At 50.7% G+C, this 21,143-nt stretch overlaps 10 protein-coding genes across 10 annotated transcripts; 5 read left to right on the forward strand and 5 right to left on the reverse strand.

Moving 5' to 3' along the window:
* Positions 1-342: 342 nt before the first annotated feature.
* Positions 343-1,285, reverse strand: AFUA_2G01360 (GAF domain-containing protein; the record flags this gene model as incomplete). Its single annotated transcript, XM_077804033.1, has 5 exons — positions 1,166-1,285; positions 983-1,093; positions 927-931; positions 511-853; positions 343-453 (listed from the first exon to the last, which is right to left on the reverse strand). The coding sequence occupies exons 1-5, from the start codon at positions 1,166-1,168 to the stop codon at positions 343-345; spliced, it is 573 nt and encodes a 190-aa protein (XP_077660199.1). The 5' UTR covers positions 1,169-1,285.
* Positions 1,286-2,285: 1,000 nt separating this feature from the next.
* AFUA_2G01370 (putative GABA permease) lies at positions 2,286-4,859 on the reverse strand. Its single transcript, XM_744180.3, has 5 exons — positions 4,213-4,859; positions 4,106-4,166; positions 3,813-4,045; positions 2,916-3,758; positions 2,286-2,861 (listed from the first exon to the last, which is right to left on the reverse strand). The coding sequence occupies exons 1-5, from the start codon at positions 4,298-4,300 to the stop codon at positions 2,512-2,514; spliced, it is 1,575 nt and encodes a 524-aa protein (XP_749273.2). The 5' UTR covers positions 4,301-4,859; the 3' UTR covers positions 2,286-2,511.
* Positions 4,860-6,224: 1,365 nt separating this feature from the next.
* Positions 6,225-6,770, reverse strand: AFUA_2G01380 (GNAT family N-acetyltransferase; the record flags this gene model as incomplete). Its single annotated transcript, XM_744181.1, has 1 exon — positions 6,225-6,770. One exon carries the CDS (start codon positions 6,768-6,770, stop codon positions 6,225-6,227), a length of 546 nt encoding a protein of 181 aa, XP_749274.1.
* Positions 6,771-7,157: 387 nt separating this feature from the next.
* Positions 7,158-7,787, reverse strand: AFUA_2G01390 (putative S-adenosylmethionine-dependent methyltransferase; the record flags this gene model as incomplete). Its single annotated transcript, XM_744182.1, has 1 exon — positions 7,158-7,787. One exon carries the CDS (start codon positions 7,785-7,787, stop codon positions 7,158-7,160), a length of 630 nt encoding a protein of 209 aa, XP_749275.1.
* Positions 7,788-8,521: 734 nt separating this feature from the next.
* On the forward strand, positions 8,522-9,596 carry AFUA_2G01400 (SDR family NAD(P)-dependent oxidoreductase; the record flags this gene model as incomplete). Its single annotated transcript, XM_744183.2, has 2 exons — positions 8,522-9,229; positions 9,277-9,596. The coding sequence occupies exons 1-2, from the start codon at positions 8,704-8,706 to the stop codon at positions 9,594-9,596; spliced, it is 846 nt and encodes a 281-aa protein (XP_749276.2). The 5' UTR covers positions 8,522-8,703.
* Positions 9,597-9,676: 80 nt separating this feature from the next.
* On the reverse strand, positions 9,677-10,097 carry AFUA_2G01405 (CVNH domain-containing protein; the record flags this gene model as incomplete). Its single annotated transcript, XM_001481594.1, has 2 exons — positions 9,677-9,870; positions 9,956-10,097. The coding sequence occupies 2 exons, from the start codon at positions 10,095-10,097 to the stop codon at positions 9,677-9,679; spliced, it is 336 nt and encodes a 111-aa protein (XP_001481644.1).
* A 731-nt stretch (positions 10,098-10,828) lies between these two features.
* On the forward strand, positions 10,829-11,863 carry AFUA_2G01410 (aldo/keto reductase; the record flags this gene model as incomplete). Its single annotated transcript, XM_744184.1, has 2 exons — positions 10,829-11,092; positions 11,123-11,863. 2 exons carry the CDS (start codon positions 10,829-10,831, stop codon positions 11,861-11,863), a joined length of 1,005 nt encoding a protein of 334 aa, XP_749277.1.
* A 1,283-nt stretch (positions 11,864-13,146) lies between these two features.
* On the forward strand, positions 13,147-14,817 carry AFUA_2G01420 (uncharacterized protein; the record flags this gene model as incomplete). The annotated part of the gene is made up of 1 exon (XM_077804034.1): positions 13,147-14,817. One exon carries the CDS (start codon positions 13,147-13,149, stop codon positions 14,815-14,817), a length of 1,671 nt encoding a protein of 556 aa, XP_077660200.1.
* A 373-nt stretch (positions 14,818-15,190) lies between these two features.
* AFUA_2G01430 (uncharacterized protein) lies at positions 15,191-18,865 on the forward strand. The gene is made up of 3 exons (XM_744186.2): positions 15,191-16,034; positions 16,100-16,996; positions 17,313-18,865. Exons 2-3 carry the CDS (start codon positions 16,825-16,827, stop codon positions 18,305-18,307), a joined length of 1,167 nt encoding a protein of 388 aa, XP_749279.1. The 5' UTR covers positions 15,191-16,034; positions 16,100-16,824; the 3' UTR covers positions 18,308-18,865.
* Positions 18,866-19,010: 145 nt separating this feature from the next.
* Positions 19,011-20,714, forward strand: AFUA_2G01440 (uncharacterized protein). The gene is made up of 5 exons (XM_077804035.1): positions 19,011-19,500; positions 19,588-19,597; positions 19,654-19,809; positions 19,871-20,144; positions 20,204-20,714. The coding sequence occupies exons 1-5, from the start codon at positions 19,326-19,328 to the stop codon at positions 20,621-20,623; spliced, it is 1,035 nt and encodes a 344-aa protein (XP_077660201.1). The 5' UTR covers positions 19,011-19,325; the 3' UTR covers positions 20,624-20,714.
* Positions 20,715-21,143: the final 429 nt, after the last annotated feature.

Here is a 21,143-nt window from a genome sequence, read left to right on the forward strand (position 1 = left end):
TGGCATAGACTTTCAGGGATGATGCTTGTGCGGCCATAGACTATTTTTGTTCGAGGCACAAAGGTGTGACTAAGATTGAATCTCTGTTGCTCCTTTGGTGTTACAATACTCGTTTGTCTGAGGACACTTCCTGTTTTTGTTCAAGCAGCGAAAATGCTGTGGTGCCATTGATCTACTAGAGAAAGGGGACCCTCTATGGTCCGTCTAGACAATATCTCTCCATACACTGACGATGTCATGTGCAACCCAATTTCCAATCTTTCAGTCGGACGTAGAGCATATTTGTATAAGATATACGGGACGTCTAACCAAGCATCATACCATCATATTATATATACACACTTACCAATCACAACACTCCGCCAAAAGCGACGCAAGCTCCTCCAACCACTTCTTATCCTCCTCGTCGAACCCAGCCGGCTCCGTACAATCAACGTCGATGATCGCAACCGTCTACCGCGCATCAGCAACACAACGCAACACAGCTTCCACCAAAGAAAGCAAACTCACCTCCCCGCCAACAAGAATCGGCACCACAATCTCACTCCGACTACTCGCGTCACAGGCAATATGTCCCGGGAAACTCAACACATCCGGCACAATCACCGTCTCGCGCTTCTCCGCTGCGGTGCCACACACGCCGCGCCCGAAGCGGATCTCCTGGCAAGCAGGGCGGCCCTGGAATGGGCCTAGCAGCAGGAGGTTATTGGTGCTGTTGCTTCGTGTGTTCTGGGAACCGAGCGCGGGGAATTTATCCTGGCGGATGTAGAAGCCAGCCCAGTTTACGGAGGAGGAGGGGGATGGGAGGGCGGCGTAGGCGTGCCAGAGGAGGGAGGCGATATTGGAGAAGTTGCTGGGTTGAGCTGTTAGGAGAGGATCAAGGTCTTTATGTGCTTGGTTGCGTCGGCAGGGAGGCGGGTGATTACCTGACCTGTACTTGTGTGAGTAATGTAAATGGAGGGAAGGGAAGGGGGATACTTACCCAATTGCGCTGGCCTGTTACTAGGCCTTTGGCTTGTTCGAGGACTTGTGCGTATACCTCTGCCTTGGTGGGTTCTTGGGAGGTTGAGAAGTAGGAGGAGTCGGCGTGAGGCTGGTTTGTGGTATGGTCAGCGCATCCTGAATGGGTGGTCGGTAGGGTATCAACAGGGAGAGCGATGCGCACCATGATGGGCGTTGAGGTCTATCAGATTCGTATTTACAACGCGCAATAATTGTGTAGGTGTGGTGCTGATCTGAGAGAATTGGAGAAGACTCGGAGAAAAAAGAAAGATAGCAGCAGGTGTGGGGGTTGTTGGTGCTTATCGATAAGGCATTCGCTGACGGAATCGACGCGAAAATGAGCGTCATCGGGACGGCCAACTGCGAGGGTTCACCAACACGTCTCGGCATACTTGAGTATAGGTGGGAGAAAGGCAGAGTAGCGTACGCACCTGAGAGGTGACAAATTGTGGGTACTGTATTGCCATAAACACTGTGTGCCTGGGGAAGATTGGCCACCAGACATATCTAGTTCAGCCTTGTCCCATTGCTCATCTGTCATTGATGTATAACGACCACAGTAATGACTGAATTGCTCCGGAATCGAACCGGAGAGTAACCAGGAGTATAGCGTTTCACTCCCACCAGCCTGTTCATCTAGCCATTGGAGAAGACTTGTTATCTGCTCAAACAGGCCGTCGTTGTACATCCATACTATATTGCACACCAAAGATCTCTGTTGAAAGGAGTACTCGTACATCGTCTAGTGGTATTGAATTTTTTCATAAGATAGCTCAGGAAGTAGAAACGGACGTAAGGGGAAGTAAGCAGTAGACACATTTGAGGTATTTTCATACTTCTCCTAATTCAACAGGAACATGGGACCAGAAATCCTGACCAGTAAGTCGTCAAGCCAACTACTCGACAGGCTGAAAGCGACAATGTATGGGAGTTTTCCCCGTATACGCGTCTGGTACACATCCTCACAGCCTCTGACTATATACTCAATCCTTTCCTGATAGCAGTCAGAATAGTTCACACCATGGACCCAACTACAGCGTCTCGAGGTGAGCCTTGAACGGAGCACATGGCAACAAATTAACCACTCTCTGCATTAAGGGACCGAACCACAGAGTCTTCCTCCGCCAGCTTGTGAGGAGGTATTGCTGAGTTCCTCTGCATGGTTGGTTTTGTACACTGAGATAGTCCATGGTACGGGTGCTCGCGAGGTACACCGTACAACCACGGGAATCGCTGGGCCAGGAGCTTGCGACTCGCAAGCTGCTTTAATTTTTTAAAATGATTGGGTCTGATGTGATTGACGTGTGGCCTAGGTATGCCACAACTGAAAAAAACGACTAGGTAGTCTTGTAGTAGGGGAGGGTGCTTGCTTGATGGTTGCTACTCCTGCTGAAATATAGTATATAAGAGACAACTGTGTCCACTTCCACTTCCGGCATGGTCTGCCAACAGAAGGCGTTGGGTTCTGTAGATTCTTATCAAGACAGATATATATACTCTGCACCGCAATTACTTCTTCTCTACCTCTGCCTCCGATTGAGCCACCTCCTCTCGTCCATGCAACACGCTCATGCCGCCCGGTCCAGTGAAGTGTTTCTGGCCGGTAGTAAACCAGGTAACCAGACTGATCAGCGCAACAACGCCAATCGCGGCTGAAGTATAGTTCATAGAGTCTCTATTAACGGGGTATTGCGTCGGTAAATTGAAAGTGATGGATGCGAAGAGCAGAAACAGAAGCCCCAGGACATTGAGGGTGATGGAGATCCAAGGTGGCAGGGAAAAAGGTCCCTTCATTTCTCTCTGGTAACCAGTGACATAGCCAAGGAGACGGCTAAAGAGGGCCATTGCGTATGATAAATCTATAGAGGATTAACAGTGGTTCTGAGACTGGGGTAGGGTATATCATGACATACAGAATCCCTCTGTTGCGATTGCAATGACAGTTTCGAAGCCAGTCGTGGTGCCGAAATCAATAGCATCCAGGGCGAGTTGTACAGCTAGTGTCAGCAGCACGGCGTTGACGGGCACTTGGCGCTTGCTTTCAACTTTGGCAAAGACCTTGGAGAAGGGCAGGCCGTGGTCGCGGGCGAACGCGTAGACTGAGCGTGAGCCCTCGGCGAGCAAATTGTTCCCCGCAACAATGACAATGACGGCGATCATGCTAGACAGGAAGCACGCACCGACTTTACTGCCGGTGGAATCGTAGAAGATCTGAATGACGGGCACGCCGGTGGATGTGCTGGCCGTTTCGTTAATGTCGCCAATGCAAAAGCAGAGGGTGAGGAGGAATGCGAAGCCGGTGACTGCGCCGAGTACGACGGAGAGAATGATGGATTTGGGGGCTTCTTTTGAGGCGGACTTCATCTCCTCGGTCATGTGTGCGGGTGCATCGTAGCAGCACATCCCGAAGCAGGACTGGAGAATCCCCACGATAGCGGCCATGGCTGGACCCCAGCCGGTGAAGTTTTGGAACTCGGAGAAAACGAATGCAGCGGGCTGCTTGTGGTCGTTTGTGGCGAGGAGGACGATCATGGTGATGATGAAGGAACCCACGTTCCAGATTAGGATGAAGCGTGATATGCGGTTGAGTAGGTGAGGGCCCCAAATATTCAGAGCGGTAGCTATGAAAGCAACGAGGTATGCAACAAGAACAGTCTGCCATCGTTCGATGGTGTATTCAGGAAAGACGAGATTGGCCATTCCGAGCACAAAGTTGGCAGCGATAGAATTGTTTGTGGCACCCATTGCAAGAACTCCTGCTTTAAATAAGTATGCGGCAAACTATCGAATGACCGAGAATTATCGAATACCTATCAGCATGAACCATCCACTTATGTATGACAGCCCGCGTGCGATCTTTGGAGGAGCAAGAGCGGCCACCCAGGAGTACTGTCCCCCTGCGACAGGGTACATGGAACACATCTCTGCCATTGGAATCGCAACTGCAAGTGTAAGAAGACTGACGCCGACAAAACTGAATACCATGACCGGAGGGCCACCGGATGTGACTCCTACAATGAAGACGCCGCTCAAGGCAGTCCATCTGATAATTCAGCATAAGTTTCCAACACGGAACAGGGAGAGGAATGAATGGAATGCGTACGATGTGACGATGCTGAAGCTGAAACCGATCATACCCAAGAGGCCAAAGGTCCGCTTGAGCTCTGCTCTACATTAGTGCAGTCCATCCGTTTGGGACAGCTCTCGTACCTTGTTCATAGCCAAGATTCTCAAGACGCATATCTTCTGCAGCTGTCGGCTGGAAGACTTGCTTATTATCCTCTTCAATGATCGCCATGGTGACGGTAGGCACAGAATACGTCTCTCTTGCAAGATTTCAAGAGAACTTGGTCATTCAACGAATCGTTTCCAGATGAAGTAACCCTCCCGAAGGCAAGGGGCTTTTAAACCCAAAAGTCCTCCTCCCAGACGCCTCTGTGAGCCTGCATCTTCCGTTGACATAGGAGTCACCCCTCCGGGCTAGAACAACAGACGGAGAAGCCATAGACTTCAAGGTAACGAGCGAAGGCTTGATAAGGATAAGATAGATAGTCAACCAAGATTTCCCAATCAAGAAGGTCTCCGCGATGGCAGGTGGGTCGGCTTGAGGGTTTAAGTCGAATGATCGTGAGGGGAATGAAGGAAAGTCGAATCAGCTAAGAGAGATGTGACATAGTCTAATAATGGGCCCGGAATATGTGCGAAAGTGCGGAGATATCGTGGAGAGTCATTGCATTTGTCAAGAAGGACTATGGCTTTTGCTCTGATAACGCCGCTCCTCTACTCCACCTCATCTAGCTTTCCCAGGCGATGAACAGGGAGGAATATCGCAAGGCTACTCTTTCCCAACAGGTTCATTCCTACAATTGGACGGGCGATCCGGTCCTCACCGAAGCTGTCATCACGCTGCAAACATATTTGTTTCTCGGGGATGGGGAGCAATCAGGAATCAGGATACTTACTCAATTCATCAGCAACGAACGCCGAGATATCTAGACGGAGAGAGTACTGAGTACACGTTGTTAGCCATCCTTGAATGTTCTATCAGTCGGTTCTTTGCTCCTGTCTTCATTGTCTACAACACTATTTTTTAGCTCGCATACCAGGGTGCCTGCACATATCACTCAACACTGTATTACAATATGCAGATAATCTTCCTCTCGATCAACCTTGGCTGTCAGCTCCAGCATGATGATTCTGAATTAGCATGACACAGTACTAAAGACTTATAAGATACTCATTGTCGCCAGTCTTGCATACCACGTTCTGCCAATTTTGGTACGGCTGGCTCAGTAGGGGATCCAGAATCTCATCCCAATTCTTGAATGTGACCGAGTCACATACAGAGCATTGATTCTACCCTTCATGGCTCGCATTCACGGTATTGCTAATGGGCCCGCACCAAAGAAACACGCTCTTGGAACTCCGGTACATTGATATCGACAACCCAATCCCTCAGCGAAAGACAAAACTGCCTTTGGGAGTTATCCCTCTGAACTGGGAGCTATGTCAAAGAACGTCCACTGCGAGTACAAAACTAGCAAAGCGGACGTGCAGGGAAGCTTGCCATCGAACACATTACGATTCACAAGCCTCCAATGCTCAGGATCCGCGTGCTCACCTCCGACTTCAGTGGCGGAATCATAAGTGTCATACCGGTTCGACCACCCGATGACTCCTTAAAGAACGGAAGGGGTGCCCTCTGTCCGCATTGCACAGCAGAGGCGCGGTAAGCAGAATGTCTTCTGGACACATTTCAAAAACACGTTGAAGTCCTCTAGGTTGATGTCGAGCGAACCGGATTTTGCGTGTGGAGAGCAGCAAATGCTTGCCTGGGGGATTTGCATGACCCCGGGTTCTGGCACTCAGCTGGTGGCTCGGCTTTGAGTAGAGAGGAGTAAAAGTTTAAATTGGCAAGAGGTACTATAGCTTCTTGCGTTGCGCTCGCTGATGCCACCTGAAGCCTCCCGAGCGTGTCATATTGTGGTCGTGGCACGAATGATCAACCCATCCTTATCCATGATCTGGATCTCCGTGCTGTGTTCGGTGCTCTACCCAAGCAATACATGAACCGATCATCCTGACTAGGTAATAATAAAGTGGCCTATACGTTACCACATTGCTCAATTATCGTCATGATAAGTATAACAATTGCAGTTGCAATCAAGTGAATTACTCCCACGCAGGAATTGACTGCAGCAGTTACACTATTAGCCAGTGCATCATTCACCCTGAGACTTGTTCTCTAGCTCCAGCTCCCATAACTCTCCTACCAACGCCATCCCAAACCCTTCATGCTCCTCCTCCTTGACCAACCGAAATCCCTCAGCCTTGTAAAGCCTCCTTGCCGACCCTAAGATACTCTGGGTCCAGAGGACTACCCGCCTATATCCAACCTCTCTGGCAAATTCAATACACTGCTTAATCAAGGATCTTCCGACTCCCGTTCCTCGAGCACTCGGGTCCACAAGGAGTAAGCGTAGTCTGGCTGTATCGGGCGAGTCGACGTCCTTGACAAGCATTATACAGCCCACTGGCTCATTGGTGGTCTTGCCAGTGCGCTCTGCGATCCAACAGCGCTCAGAGGTAGGATCATGGTTTTGCTGAAAGTCAGATGCGATCTTCGACACCAGGGCGACGAACTTGTCGTTGAAGTTGTATTCCTCAGCGTAGAGGGTCCCATGGCGGGAGATGATCCACTCTATGTCTGCAGGTTGGTGTGTACGTATTGTGATATGATTAATTGGCACAGATGCCGTCCGAGTCATTTGGAAGATGACGCTGAGTAGTTTGTGAAGTGCTTAAGGTAGTATAGTCCAGTAGCAAGTGTATTGAAGGGTCTGGGTGGAACACAACATGCAAGGCCCAGATGAACGGATTCGCAGCAGTCGAAGAGTAATTGTCGTCTTGAAGACAATAGTTCTCTTACATTTCTTCTGATGTAAGATCTATATCTGAGAGTTTCGTTGAATCTGGGCCTTGATATTTGGTGGGGCATCGATGCCATTGACAGGGCGTGCGCATTGGCCCGTGGGTGACGAAAAGTGTATCTACTCCAACTCACCCAAAACATCGCCTTAGGTGGTCGGAGTTCTGTCAGATTATGTCTTAATCTTCCATTTCAATCCATGTTGTCAATAGGTGCGACATAGCGGCTACCTTCTCCGCGCCAAAATCAACGCACTCCCCCATTCAACATCCACCTCTACATCCTTCCAGTCATCTCGCTGGAAAGACGGTTCAGTCTCTTGAATCTTGTCCATCATTTCATCAATAACATCACCACGTTGATCCGTATTCCCAGGAGCCCGCCGGATCCTATCCGGCCATTTCCTCTGCCAAGCGTGAAACGAGCTCCATGTTCTGACATATTCTTCCATGGACCCCAAAGTCATTCTCGCATGCATGAACCGTGTCCCCCCCTCTACTCCAGGCTCATACTCATCACGAGAGACATCCTCCCAGTCCTCGACTGGCGGCTGGACCGCTCGCAGTTTCTGCTGCACTATGCTCCGACCTGGCTGTTGCCAGTAGCTTCCCAGCAGCCATGGATCCTGCCCATATGCATACTCGTTGATGATACTAGTTGCTCTGGGGTAAGACACGAGCACATGGTCCTTGTAGCCCCAGAAAGCAAGCGTGCCTCCGGATCGGACAGTTCTTCTCATTTCTGGCCACAACTTGGCATAGTCGAACCAGTGCGCGCTCTGCGCAGCGGTTACGAGGTCTACTTGCGCATCTGCAGCAAAAGGACACTCTTCTGCTCTTGCTTGGTAGAAAGTCATGTTGGGGAAACCTGTGGATAACTGCCGTGCCTCATGGATCATCCCCGCGGATGGATCGCTGGCGAGGACTCGCTGGAAATGTGGACTGAGTTCGCGAGCGACTAGACCATGGCCTGTTCCCAAGTCAAGGGCTGTCCATGATGGACCTTGATGATATGCGAGCACGGCGGAGTAGAGCTGCTTTGAGTATGTTGGCCGGAAAGCCGCATATAATTGGTGGGAGAAGGTATTGCTCCTGTTGGTCGTTAGGAGTCTCCAAACTTGATACGAACTCGGAAGACGCACGCAAATGAGGCCATACTGATGGATGGCTTGCTACTAGTGATGATTATTTCCTGCAATAGAGCCCATCACTCTAGAGAAGTCAGTTCGGGAATCATGTCCAAGTATTTCTATCATGATGTTTGATGATATTTCATATTTCATGATGCCGACTTGTATTAGATTCTCATCCTCCTGACACCGGCAATGCAGCTCAGCCGATTTGCGGCATTTGCAAATCGCTCCGTTTCCGATGTTCGGTTCTTCGCCGAGCCATGCCTCACCACGCAGGACATGGTGCAAACTGGGGTCACGATTTTTGCAACAACATTGGCTAATGCTATGCACTGCGCACGTTGATTAAATGGCAGGAAAACGGCACCGAGGCATCCAGTGTTCTGTCACGTGACTCTCCACTGAATACGCAATACGATATTTGGTTGCAAACACGGACTATCCCCACCATTAAACAGCGGTATAATTCGGGGACATGCCATTTTAGTTACCCAGCCGAACGCGGCTCTCTACTTGGACGGGAAATGGCGTACCATTATGCGTCGTGTTGCGTGTTAACACGGGTGCTCGGCCTTCTTTAAGTAAGGAGGACTTGCACGACCTGAGAGTATATAAGAGTATATACAGTCAGGCATGATGGATGTTTGGCTGGATCATCCATCCATTTTCGTGTGTGACAGGACCCGATATGCTCCAACCATCATCTGAAAGCTCACTTGCTGGCAAGACCTGCCTGGTCACTGGCGGAGCTGGCGGGCTGGGCAAGGCCATTGCGTCTACTTTCCTCGCGGCTGGTGCAAACGTGGTGGTTTGCGATGTCAACGAAGACCGACTACAGCAGACTTCCTCAGAACTGGGGGAAACCGATCGATTGAAAACTGTCAGGGCGGACATAACCTCGGCGAGCGCCGTGCAAACTCTCTTTGACGAGATTATCGCGGACTTTGGGAAGCTCGACATCTTGGTCAACAATGCGGGAATCATGGATAGGTTTGATCCCGTGGGTGATCTCGACGAGGCGCTGTGGGATAAGGTCATTGGTGTGAATCTCACGGCCCCTTTTCTACTCAGCAAACTAGCTGTGCGGAATATGCTGGCGCAGCCTACCCCTGATGGATGTATCATCAACATCGTCTCTGTGGCCGGCAAGGCCGGCTGGGCAGCGGGTATGTTCTCCAACGACCGTGGTATTCCTCTTGCTAACACCAAGTAGGCGCAGCATACACAGCGAGCAAGCACGGTCTTGTCGGATTGACCAAGAACACGGCCGCCTTCTACGGTAACAAGGGCATCCGGTGCAACGGGCTGCTGCTGGGCGGCATGGACACTAACATCACCGACGCCTTCCAAGCCGGCTTCAACAAGGAGGGCCAGGAAAAAGCCCTCGATATCGCAACTGCCGTCAAAGCGCGCTTGTGCGAGATCGCCGATGTGGCCGACATGTGCCTGTTTCTGGCCTGCGGCAAGGGCTCGAAACTGATCAACGGCGCCCTCATCCCGGCGGACAATGGCTGGACGGGCGTTCTTGGATGAAATGACCACGTGTATTTATTTATATTCGTATTATCTACTCCCTGTAGTTCTAGTTCTAGTACCGTGCTCGCCCTTCCACCTTAGCAATGCATATATTCCAACCCCCCGGCCTCATTCTGGATACACTCTCCCAGATTCACACTCGCAGACTGCACACTCCCATGCCAGTCGTTCAGCTGCGCATGCAACATCGGTCGCCCCTCCCCCCCTTCCAGCGCAAGATTCACCTGCGACGCGCTGTCCACGAACGACTCCCCGCCCCAGACAAACTTCCCTAAAGCACAAGCACATCTTAGCATCCGCTATCCGCTACACAGCGGAGTCTACCGCTCCAAGTCAGACTGATACTAGTCACTTACCATTATTATTCCCCAGACAGTCATTCAGATCAATCTCCGAGAAGGAGTAGGTGCCATCAGGCCGTTTGCAGCGACTGCTGAGGATATGTTTGTCTTTGAGGACGATGGTATCACAGGTTGTGTGGAAGCCGCGGAGGGACATTCTGATTTACTTCATGTATTTCGCTTTCGGATGGTCTCTGCTGACTTCGTGGGGGGGTGAGCGACCGAATCGAGGGTTTATAGGTTCAATGCGTTGGTTGGCCACATTCGTCATGTTGGGCGAATGTTGATATCAGGGCGGTTTTGGGGGGTTCTCTGGGACGGGAGGGTCAAATCCGTGGTTGGACGAAGTGCCCCGTACAGGTTAGGATCTACATCTACATTGTATTGAATTTTTCTCGGAAGAAGCACTTGCGAGGCAGTACAGTAGATGTAGACGACCTGGATGTTTTGGTGAACGTCCTGGAGCAACTGCAAGTATACGCGGGGTTACTTCGGCAAATGATTATAGCAGGTTACTTGATCCTCGAGTGCTCCTATCCCAGAATGGAGTGTTTGAGTAAGCTAGGAACCGACAGCTGTGCGTTCTGCATGCTGCAATCTGGATAAATGGCCTCTGTCTACCCCGCTCACGCCGCACTAATTACCCGCGATTGCAGTAGTGGGCTGTACTGCTTGCTTCATTGGCGGCTTGAAAGCAGGGGAATATCTGAATTCCCCGTTTCTTGCGCAAGGAGAACTGAAGAGGATGATGACAATCTGGGCAATATCGGAAATAGGACATAACACGAGTGCCTAAGTCCGGCCGTCCGGAGATCCAATGGTATATTAGCTATCTTTAGGGCGACCTCGTCGAGGGGTACAAGCACAAAACACCAGGTAAGTGTCGAAATGAAGTACGTCCAACTTGGATCAAGCGGGCTGCGCGTCTCGCCCATCTGCGTGGGCTGCATGAGTTACGGCAGCCCCGAGAAACGCTTCGACTGGGCACTAGGCGAAGAAGACGCGCTCCCCGTGCTGGACCACGCCTACCGATCGGGGCTCAACTTCTTCGACACGGCCAACGTCTACTCGAATGGCGACTCGGAGGTGATTCTCGGCAAGGCGATCAAGAAATACAACTGGCGGCGCGAAAACATCGTCATCGCGACCAAGGTGTGGGCGCCCGTCGGTCGCGACAAGGAGTATCCCCTTTTCCTGTCCAACGAGGAACGCGACAATGCCGGCTACGTGAACGAGTACGGGCTCAGTCGGAAGCATATCTTCGATAGTATTGAGGCGAGCCTGAAGAGGTTGGATCTGCCGTATGTTGATCTGCTGCAGATCCACCGGTTTGATCCCAACACGCCTGTGAAGGAGACGATGGAGGCGTTACATGATGTCGTCAAGTCGGGTAAGGTGCGGTATATCGGGGCGTCGTCGATGTGGGCGCACCAGCTGCTGGAGTATCAGTATACGGCGCGTATGAACGGATGGACGGAGTTCATTTCCATGCAGAATTTCCACAACCCTATCTACCGGGAGGAGGAGCGGGAGATGTTCCCTGCGTGCGCCAAGTTCGGGATGGGTGCGATACCGTGGAGTCCGCTTGCGATGGGTTTCTTGACCCGGCCATGGAAAGCGTTTGAGGAAACCACGCGGGGGAAATCGCTGAATGGCAAAGTAATGGGCCAACCGTTTACCGAAACGGACAAGAAGATCAGTGAGACGATAGAGGAGATTGCCAATAAACGCGGTGTGTCGATGACCATAGTGAGTCTTGCCTGGTCGTTATCGAAGCCATTCATCACCGCGCCGATTGTGGGTTTGAGCAAGAAGGAGAGAGTCGATGAGGCGATTCAAGCAATCGACTTCAAGCTCACCGAGGAGGAGATCAAGAGTATTGACGATCTGTATCAACCTAAGAAGGTCATAGGCCACCACTAGTTTCCAACTACTGTAGACTATTTCCTCAAACCTAATGTCTTGCTATCCGGGACCAGATGTGTTCCATCTTCCAATAACATAATGACATATGGCCCTAAAGCTCATCCCTGATCACTTAAAGTATCACAATCATCCTAGAAGCCTGTCAATAATATGGCTGGCTCAAGGACCAGGATGCGGTGCCCCACTGGCGCATATGTCAGCACCTGCAGTAGGCAGCCGTTGACCTGCAGCATGCAGTAAAAATTCCACAATACTGGAGCCTAACCGCCTCCAGAGCCAGACGGCTGTCTAGAGCCCAGAGCAACCAGGTAATCACTTGTAAGATTCCGCTGCAAGGCAGGATACTCACTGATAGTGCTCAGCCGGCCAGAGCAGTCACCACGCCCACTAGGTCATGCGAGAACCCGTCCAGGGATCAAATCAGGATGACTGGCCGGTATGATGTGCCGGTTTCTGCAGAAGCCGGATCGGGATCGTGCTAAAATAGAAAGAGGGAGCTATGTACGGCACGAGACTGGATGCGAGACGACGCAAATGTCTTGCATTGCCCACCCTGCTTCGCACGGCTTAGCTTCGCTCGAACGGCTGCAAGGCTATGATTGATTCGTTGGGATCTGGGAAAAGAGCAGCGGATTGGCGCGTTCAGTCAACTGTATGATGGAGCTAATTTATGCAGGGGAGTTTCCCAGTCATGAAGGCTGAGGGGTAGAGTCTATTGCCAATCACACCCATCGTTCAGTAAGGGATCAGGAGTACTTCAACTCAGACAGAGAGTAGTCGATCAGTCTCGAGTACAACCCAATAAGTATCCCGTCGCAGGTACGGAGTAGATGGATATCTGTTAAGTTGCCTTCGCATTTGTTTCCGTGTCGGGTATCATTCCCCAGGACATACGGTGGCAATGAACCACGTTGGTCATCGCTCGTCTCTCAGATACATGGAACAGTCATCCGCTCATGACTACTGGGGCTTGTTTGAAACATGATGCACTAGAGGGGTGAACTAACAGAGAGAAATCCGAAGGGTTCGGACTTTGACGACGCTCAGGTGGGCATGGATCATGCTATTGGAGCTGGGCGAGTCGGCTGATCGCCCTGCTTGGTGGATGATCTAGCTACGCTCGATGGTAGTGATCAGAGCCATAATGCGCTCGATAGGAAGACTGTCTTCGGAAAAGCAAATAGTAACGTAATCGGTAAGCGAGCGGATCACGCAACCGAGCGGATCACCAAACGTGTTTTGACTTCTATTTCAAAAGCTGCAGTGCTCAGCCAGCCACTATGCCACCAAAAGCGCGTATAAACTCAAAAAATTCAGTTGAGCAGGAGGGAAGGGTCCTACTTGCAGTATCAGCTTTGAAAAATAAGGAAATTCTCAATATTCGTGAAGCTGCGCGTGTCTATAATGTGCCTTATACTACCCTCCAGCGGCGCCTAAAGGGGCATACTTTTCGAGCTGAATTACGCGCAAATGGCCATAAAATGACTCAGAATGAAGAGGATTCACTTATTAGATGGATTCTATCTATGGATCAACGTGGAGCGGCTCCCCGACCGTCCCATGTACGAGAAATGGCGAATATCCTGCTTGCGCAGCGTGGTTCAACTCCTACCCAGACTGTTGGAGAGAAATGGGTATATAACTTCATTAATCGGCATGATGAGATCAAAACCCGATTCTCTAGGCGCTATAACCACCAGCGTGCTAAATGTGAAGACCCAAAGATTATCCTGGAATGGTTCAATCGTGTCCAGATCACAATAATGCAGCATGGGATTACACTGGAAGATATCTACAACTTTGATGAAACTGGCTTTGCAATGGGCTTAGTAGCTACTGCTAAGGTAGTTACAAGAGCTGAGATGCTTAGTCGGCCCTTCCTTATCCAGCCAGGGAACCGCGAATGGGTTACCTCTATAGAGTGTATTAACTCTACTGGCTGGGTGCTTCCACCATGCATTATCTTCAAGGGAAAGGTCCTTATTGAGGGCTGGTATCAAGATACAGCCTTACCAGCAGACTGGCGGATCGAGGTCAGTGAGAATGGATGGACGACTGATCAGATTGGATTACGATGGCTTCAAAAAGTCTTTATTCCTGCTACTACCAGTCGTACAACTGGTAGATATCGACTATTAATTCTTGATGGCCATGGGAGCCATCTAACACCACAGTTTGATCAAATCTGCACTGAGAATGATATCATTCCAATCTGCATGCCTGCACATTCATCACATCTCCTCCAGCCTCTAGATGTTGGCTGTTTCTCTCCTCTTAAGCGTGCGTATGGCCGCTTGATTGAGGATAAGATGCGGCTTGGTTTCAACCATATTGACAAGTTTGATTTCCTTGAGGCCTATCCACAAGCTCGTACGGCAATCTTTTCAGCAGATAATATTAAAAGTGGCTTTTCAGCAACTGGATTAATACCACTGAATCCAGATCGGGTGCTCAGTCAGCTTAATATCCAGCTTAGAACACCTACACCACCAGGCAGCCGATCAACTAATTCTGTCCCAAAAACACCTTACAATCTCAAGCAGCTGAAGAAGCAGGAAACTACACTTAAGAAGCTACTTAGGGAGCGTACATACAGCCCTCCTACCCCTACAAAGGCTGTGCTAGGTCAGATTATCAAGGGGTGTGAGATGGCAATGAATAACGCTGCCCTTCTTGCAAAGGAAAATCATGATCTACGTGCTGCACATGAAAAGCACCTTCAAAAGCAGAAGCGATCTAGGCGGCAGATAGAAACTGCAGTGGGATTATCTATCCAGGAAGGGCAGGAGATCATTCAACGCAGGGATCAGGCTGCTGAAGCTATCCCAACTATCCCTCCAGAGCAGGTAGTAGATACAGAACAACGCCCTCAACGGGCACCCCCACGCTGCAGTGACTGCCATATTCTAGGCCATAGGCGATTGCAATGTCCGCAGCGCAAGAATAACTAGATTTAGTAATAAAATCATGTTTTAGGGGTTCAAAATAGCCTCCAATTTCGGCCGCGGCCAAATTCTATGGTATGGTGATCCGCTCGGTTGCGTGATCCGCTCGCTTACCGATTACGTTAATCGATTCTCCGCTTCCCTGACTCAACTCAGGAGCTAGTGTCGTCGATAAAGTTGATTTGATTGGATCTTCAGAGGTGCTTGTATGGACTGAGCTCTTGTCTGCCATGAGTCAACTATGGCGTATTCAAGAACTGAATCCAGCGTCAGAATGGAAACCTCGCACCGACACTAATAGCGGTACTGAACCCTGTCTATACTCATTGTTCTATTTATTCAGCATTACTCACTGCTCCTTGCCCACCTACCTTCAAGAAGTAGGTCGCAACTAGTACTAGTAAGAGGTGAAGCCCAGCACTGCCCATCCGCCAGTCACCTTCGCTGTTGACCCCGGCAGATCGACCATGTTCCACTCTCAGTTTCTAGGCTCCTTTTGATGGTGGGAAACGGTCTCAATCCATGTCCTAATCCAGTAAAATCCACAGCCATCCGGCTGTCCAGCATAATTCCTAAGTGAGTCCTCATACTCCCTTATGGTGATACGGTTTGTGATGACTGCCCCTGCCCTGTTTTTTTCCACACCTATTTTAGCTCAATAAGTAGGGTTCGGGGTCACCCGCTGCTTGCGCGTGTGGTTACAATGCTCCTTTTATCTGAGAAACCTGGTGAATGGTGTAGACAAAACCCGACTCCTGAAGGCAACCGATTAGCTCTTAAGGACAGAGCTCACCCCGTTCCGTTGGCTCAGACGGTCTGTAGAATCTCTTTGGCTCTCGGATAAGATTGTCACATCTTGCTATTACTAAGTCCTCTCTTTCTTCCGTCCTGTCCTTACAAAGACAGTGCACTACACTGTCTCGCTGATGCCTAATCCAAGCCATCTTGTCGCTGCGTCTGACAGTTCCAGTTGACTAATCTCCTCATTCGTCGTCCTGCATCTGACCACGTACGACCTGACATATGTGTCGTCTCTACCTTTCCTAACAAGCCACTGACAACGGATCTTCCACACCTTTGCATATCATTTCGATTGCAAAACCGCTCGTCCTCCTGGCAGGTCGTCATTGCTCAACCCTTTCATACCATCATTTTCCAAGCCACAAATTTTCTGGACTGCGTCATCGCATGGTTTTTGATTTTGACTGTCTTTCCTAGTTTCGGTTCGTACGGCAAACGACCTGAAAATAGCGTCCGTCGGATGCTTGCTAAATCAACAACCAATCAGCGATTGGGATAAGGAAGTTGGGCCCGCTTTGGTTCCCATTTGCCAGGATCATTTGACTCAGGACGGAAATCATGTCGCAGGTGAGTGAGATATGTCTTCTACTCTGCACTACTCTGCACGCGCTGTATCCTGCCTTGAAACACCCCTTACTACCTTTGTGACTCTCTATCTGCCTTGGGAGAAAGCATGCGTGTCCTTGTTCTTTTGCTTTTTTAGCTTTACCCCTTGCGTGGTGCACGCTGGACTGGGCAAAGAGTGGGCGCAAACCCGCCAATACCCGGGGCTCAAGGGTGGTACCATGGGCGGTAACCGTACCGTACCGTGACATACCTCCGCCCGTCCAACTCTTCTACTGGTTTGAGCCTTTCTACGGAGTACCCGCAGCTCCTCCAATGACGCCATGTTACGAATTGTTTTGTTGTCAGGAAACTTGGTGACCTTTTTTTTGCTTTGTGATCTCTCTTTGATCGCTTGCCCGCAAGATGATCGAATCACTGCACTAGGTTCCTTGTATGGAGTACCTACCGAGCACTTCTGTCTCTCCCTACCAAGTCAAGAAAGTCCGTCTTCTTCAAGATTGTGTCGGCTGTTGGGGATTCTGAGAAGAAACGGGGCACCCCAGAAGGAGATCATTTCGATACCCGTTCTTTGCCTGGTTCTATTATTCTTCCTTGTTGTTATCTCCCGTCTCTCTCCACCCTTTACCAAGTTGGGCAAGCACGCTGATGTGGGCTCCTCTCTCCCGCGTCCAGGGACAGAACTATCCTCGCCTGGGAAGGAAAAGGATAAAATCAATGGCAGCCTCTCCACCATCCTCCTTCTCGGCCTCCTTGTCCTCATCCTCTTCTCTCTATCCGTCCTCCTGCAGCTCGATACATTCTCCCCCGTTGCTCAGCAGTAAGTAACTGCCTGTTTGCTTCTATACTCTGTGTGTCTACCTTCAAGAGCATTCCGACACCCACACCATCCGACCATACAAATGCCACTTTTACCCCTCTTCTCCACCTGTCTCCCCTTCCTAGCGGACTATCCATTGCTCTTATTGGCATCATTAGATGCGGACCGTCCGCGTTTCATCTTGTCCCCTTTTAATGATTTGCTTACTCCCCCCTTTGTGTTGGCACCATCGATATCAACCTCCAGATCTCCACCGTACACGTGTGGCATGTCTGGTTCATTTCTCTGGTGATTCTTGCTGATCGCGTCCTCTTAGCCAACCTCTCACCTTCCTCCTGGTCGCCCTCGCATCGTCCTTCAGCAGCTTCAGCCCGACATCAACTGGAAAGCCTGATTGCCAAGCACGGTCATCCCATTCGAGTCTCCTTATCGTCCTTGCGTGACCTGACGGCTACCTCGTCCACATATAGTCCACCGTCGCCGCTGTCTCCTCGTTCACCGGCTTCGGAAATCTCAGAATTGTCTGATACTGTCATCCTCAGCCGTTCTACCTCGCGTCCAATTCCCATACCAAAACCGCCGAGCAGTCCTTACGATTCAGATCTGCCGGTCACCCCGTTGACGGGGCGTTTTGAAAAGGATTATTTCCCGCAGTCTGGTCAGTCCAAGTCTTGGAGGAACCGTGAGAGTTTGTCGCGGCTGGACAGTGACCGCTATCACCGCCCTTCATACCACCGACCATCCACCAGAATGCGTTCCGATAGCTCCTCATTCTATTCACCAGTCATGTCGCCCAGCATGTCACCCTCGACCCGCTCCGCGTCTCCACAGCCCACACGCTCTCGCCCTCACAACTCAGCCAAGTCGGTGCCAGCATTCCATCTCGGCAGCCTGCCTCGGTTCCATCCCGCTGTTTACCAGCCCTCGAACAACTCCCAGAGTTTAACCGCACAGCCTCCGTCGCCCCGGCATTCCCGACAGCAGTCATACTGGACCTCGTCAGGCTCTCGGGACACGCTGAGACAGTACGGAGAATTGGTGGAAAGCGCCACTCTTTCCAGGGCACCCTCTCGGCCGCTCTCGCCGAGTCCCTCTGCCCCAAGGCTAGACCCTTTACGCAGCCCGGGACCTGTGACTCCATTGGCTCTGGAGGAGACCGGCGGCTACTTGACCATTGGTGCAACGAGCTCAGACTTTTCGTCGAGCGACTCCCAAAGCTCTAGCGCTGCGCCAGATCTGGTTGAGAAGCTCATCGCTCGCGAAGTCGAACGAGATCGTCAGAAATCGCGAAAGAGCTCCAAAAATTGGTGATCAATGCCGTTTCTCTTTTGTAGATGCCGTCTTCCATATCCTGGCCGGTTTTCCAGGATGGAGGCTGGCATCTTTTCATTCTTTCTCAACTTTCCCATCAACTCACATCTATCAGATGGGCTCCCCGCATAAGAGCTCAATTCAGCCTGCATCATTTTGCATTCATTTTATACCCCATACAACCTTGATTTAATGCATTTGACATCTCAGCTGTGGTATCCAGACTCGCACTTCTCTTATATTCTGTCTCCTGTAAAGTCAGCCATATAAAATCAGCCATGGCCGCAACAGATTGTCCTGCTCGACTCAAGAGTGATGTTGCAATTGGATGCAAAAGGGACGACACTTAGAATTTCTCATGTTACCTCTGTCTTCATATCTTCGCTTCGGCTGATCGCAGGGACCTTTGCTTCTGCCCTGTATTTACATATTGCGTCTTGAAAGGACGGATTATCGCTAGAATAGTCAATTGTTAGAGATTCTCAGACTGCCACTTGACTTGGTTTTACTTTAATGGCTCCACTGTGCGTCGATTAAGAGCAAACTGGTCAAATCTAGGTAGGTAGTTAGTCTACGGAGTACTCCGTAGTTGACATCGGATAATTTGATGCGAGATCGGCCGACCGAGACCGCTAAGTCTTGAGTTGCTCTCCGGAGCTGGGCGATCTCTCCCCGAAATCCACTCCCACAGATCTGTGGGGCGCAAAGCAACCGCATTGAAATTTATAATCTGATCTCCCTTCCTACTTGGTCGATTATTGTTGCTCCGTTCCTGCAATGGGCAATCGAAGTTTATCTCTGCCTTTACTGACCCCAAACTCGATCGAACCGTCGATTCAGTCTTCACCTCTAGTAGAGCACCACGCTCGATGGGACTCTCCAAACGCCGGATCTCCGATATCGCCGCGGATTTCAAATATTGTACCTCTCAATCATCAGTCGGATTGCCGCACATATCACATTGTCAACGCGGACTGTAGACCTTGAGTATTACTCCGGGGAACCTGAGTTCACATAGATGTCGTCAGTTGAAGCGTTGCTTCCCCCGGTAGACGCAAAGGTCCCCGGCGATATGGGCAGCAGAAGCCAGAGCGCACCCGGCGTGGTCCCCGGTGGGACGGTTTCGACCGGGAAGAGGAGCGACTATAAGGGTTTTGTAGCAGGTGTGTTTTCGGGGATTGCAAAGTTGAGTGGTATGTGCATCTTCTTTTCCCGCCTCGTGTAGAACGGGTTTTATTTGGGCTGTTAAGGACGGAGCTGATAGTTGTTTCATTGTATAGTTGGGCATCCGTGCGTGACACGATTACTCCTATTACATTTTTCTATGACTGACGGACGTGTGCCAGTTTCGATACGGTGAAGGTGCGGTTACAGACGAGTAAAGAAGGACATTTCAAAGGGCCCTTGGATTGTGTGCTACAGACGGTACGGAAGGAGGGTGTGAGTGGGCTGTACAAGGGAGCCACGCCACCGCTGGTCGGTTGGATGGTCATGGACTCTGTGTGAGTACACTTTCGGCGCTGATCGATACGATGGATGATCCGGGTCTGATCCATGGGGTAGCATGCTCGGTTCCCTGACGCTGTACCGACGACTACTGCTCGAGAACGTCTTTTCGAGACCCGCTATTAGGTCTCTCACGCCTTTTGCGAGTTATCAACCTGATCCCAAAACGCTCCCCAGTTTTGGACATGGGATAGCCGGTATCCTGGCCGGTACGACTGTCAGCTTCGTAGCGGCTCCGGTGGAGCATATCAAGGCGCGGCTGCAGATTCAGTATGCGGCGGATAAGTCAAAACGAATGTACAGCGGGCCGATCGATTGTTTAACAAAGCTGGTAGGTCATTGGGAGGTCTCGAGAGTGTTGGAGGCGATTGTCGGCTGACTGCAGCATAGCTGCGCGCTCACGGTATCGCAGGGGTATACCGCGGCCTCTGCGCGACCATCCTCTTCCGATCATTTTTCTTCTTCTGGTGGGGCTCCTACGACGTCCTGACGCGATGGATGAAAAACAACACCGCGATGTCGGCGCCAGTAATTAATTTCTGGGCCGGGGGTATATCAGCTCAAATCTTCTGGCTGACCTCGTACCCGTCCGATGTGGTCAAGCAGCGACTGATGACAGACCCGATGGGCGGATCGCTTGGTGATGGGGAGAGAAAGTTCTACCGGTGGAAAGATGCTGCCAGGGCGGTTTATCTGGAGCGAGGGTGGAGAGGGTACTGGAGGGGTTTTGTGCCCTGCTTCTTACGAGCATTCCCGGCGAATGCGATGGCTTTGGTTGCATTTGAGGGTGTGATGCGGTCGCTGCCGTGAGCCTGATTGATCAGGTAATCGGGCCTAATGAACAATGATAGACTAGACGACCATTTGTATATAGTAATATAAGATACCAGTACCAATTGGTAATGGGACTTAGTGCGTCGTTTATGGCCAGATAGATAATGGTCATTGCTGGCGGTACAATGGTGGAGGCCAGCTTGACTGCAACATTTCCGCATTCAGCATACCTTGCGTAGGAACAGAGATCCGGACTCTGATCCACATCTCAACGTTGAAGGCAAATCTTTCTGACGCTCATTGGCTACTTGTGAGCTCAAAGATCGACTACTCGACCGTTCGAGGGAGATTGAACTGCGGTTCTGCAAAGTAGGTCTGCGTGTTCTTTTCCGGCCACAGCGCAGTGAGGTCAGGGCGGGAGGCGCAGGCCAGACTATCGCTTCATCTTCTCATCATCACCGGCTCCCTTCCCTAGTCGACTCTCCCAGCCCGTGCAACTCGAAAATTATCCTATTCACTGTCGATCCCGCTATGTCGGGGCGCAGGTCGGAGAGAA

The sequence above is a fragment of the Aspergillus fumigatus genome, chromosome 2, assembly GCF_000002655.1.
Source record: "Aspergillus fumigatus Af293 chromosome 2, whole genome shotgun sequence".
In the NCBI taxonomy this organism is placed as follows: Eukaryota; Fungi; Ascomycota; class Eurotiomycetes; order Eurotiales; family Aspergillaceae; genus Aspergillus; species Aspergillus fumigatus.

Coding starts and splice junctions, on each gene's coding strand:
- AFUA_2G01440 (XM_077804035.1), top strand. CDS start 19,326: ATGTCGTCAGTTGAAGCGTTGCTTCCCCCGGTAGACGCAAAGGTCCCC. Junction 19,810..19,870: donor TGGATGGTCATGGACTCTGT/GTGAGTACACTT, acceptor TCCATGGGGTAG/CATGCTCGGTTCCCTGACGC. Junction 20,145..20,203: donor TCGATTGTTTAACAAAGCTG/GTAGGTCATTGG, acceptor ACTGCAGCATAG/CTGCGCGCTCACGGTATCGC.
- AFUA_2G01370 (XM_744180.3), bottom strand. CDS start 4,300: ATGGCGATCATTGAAGAGGATAATAAGCAAGTCTTCCAGCCGACAGCT. Junction 4,167..4,212: donor GAATCTTGGCTATGAACAAG/GTACGAGAGCTG, acceptor AATGTAGAGCAG/AGCTCAAGCGGACCTTTGGC. Junction 2,862..2,915: donor AATCGCAACAGAGGGATTCT/GTATGTCATGAT, acceptor AATCCTCTATAG/ATTTATCATACGCAATGGCC.
- AFUA_2G01430 (XM_744186.2), top strand. CDS start 16,825: ATGTGGGCTCCTCTCTCCCGCGTCCAGGGACAGAACTATCCTCGCCTG. Junction 16,997..17,312: donor TTCTCCCCCGTTGCTCAGCA/GTAAGTAACTGC, acceptor GCGTCCTCTTAG/CCAACCTCTCACCTTCCTCC.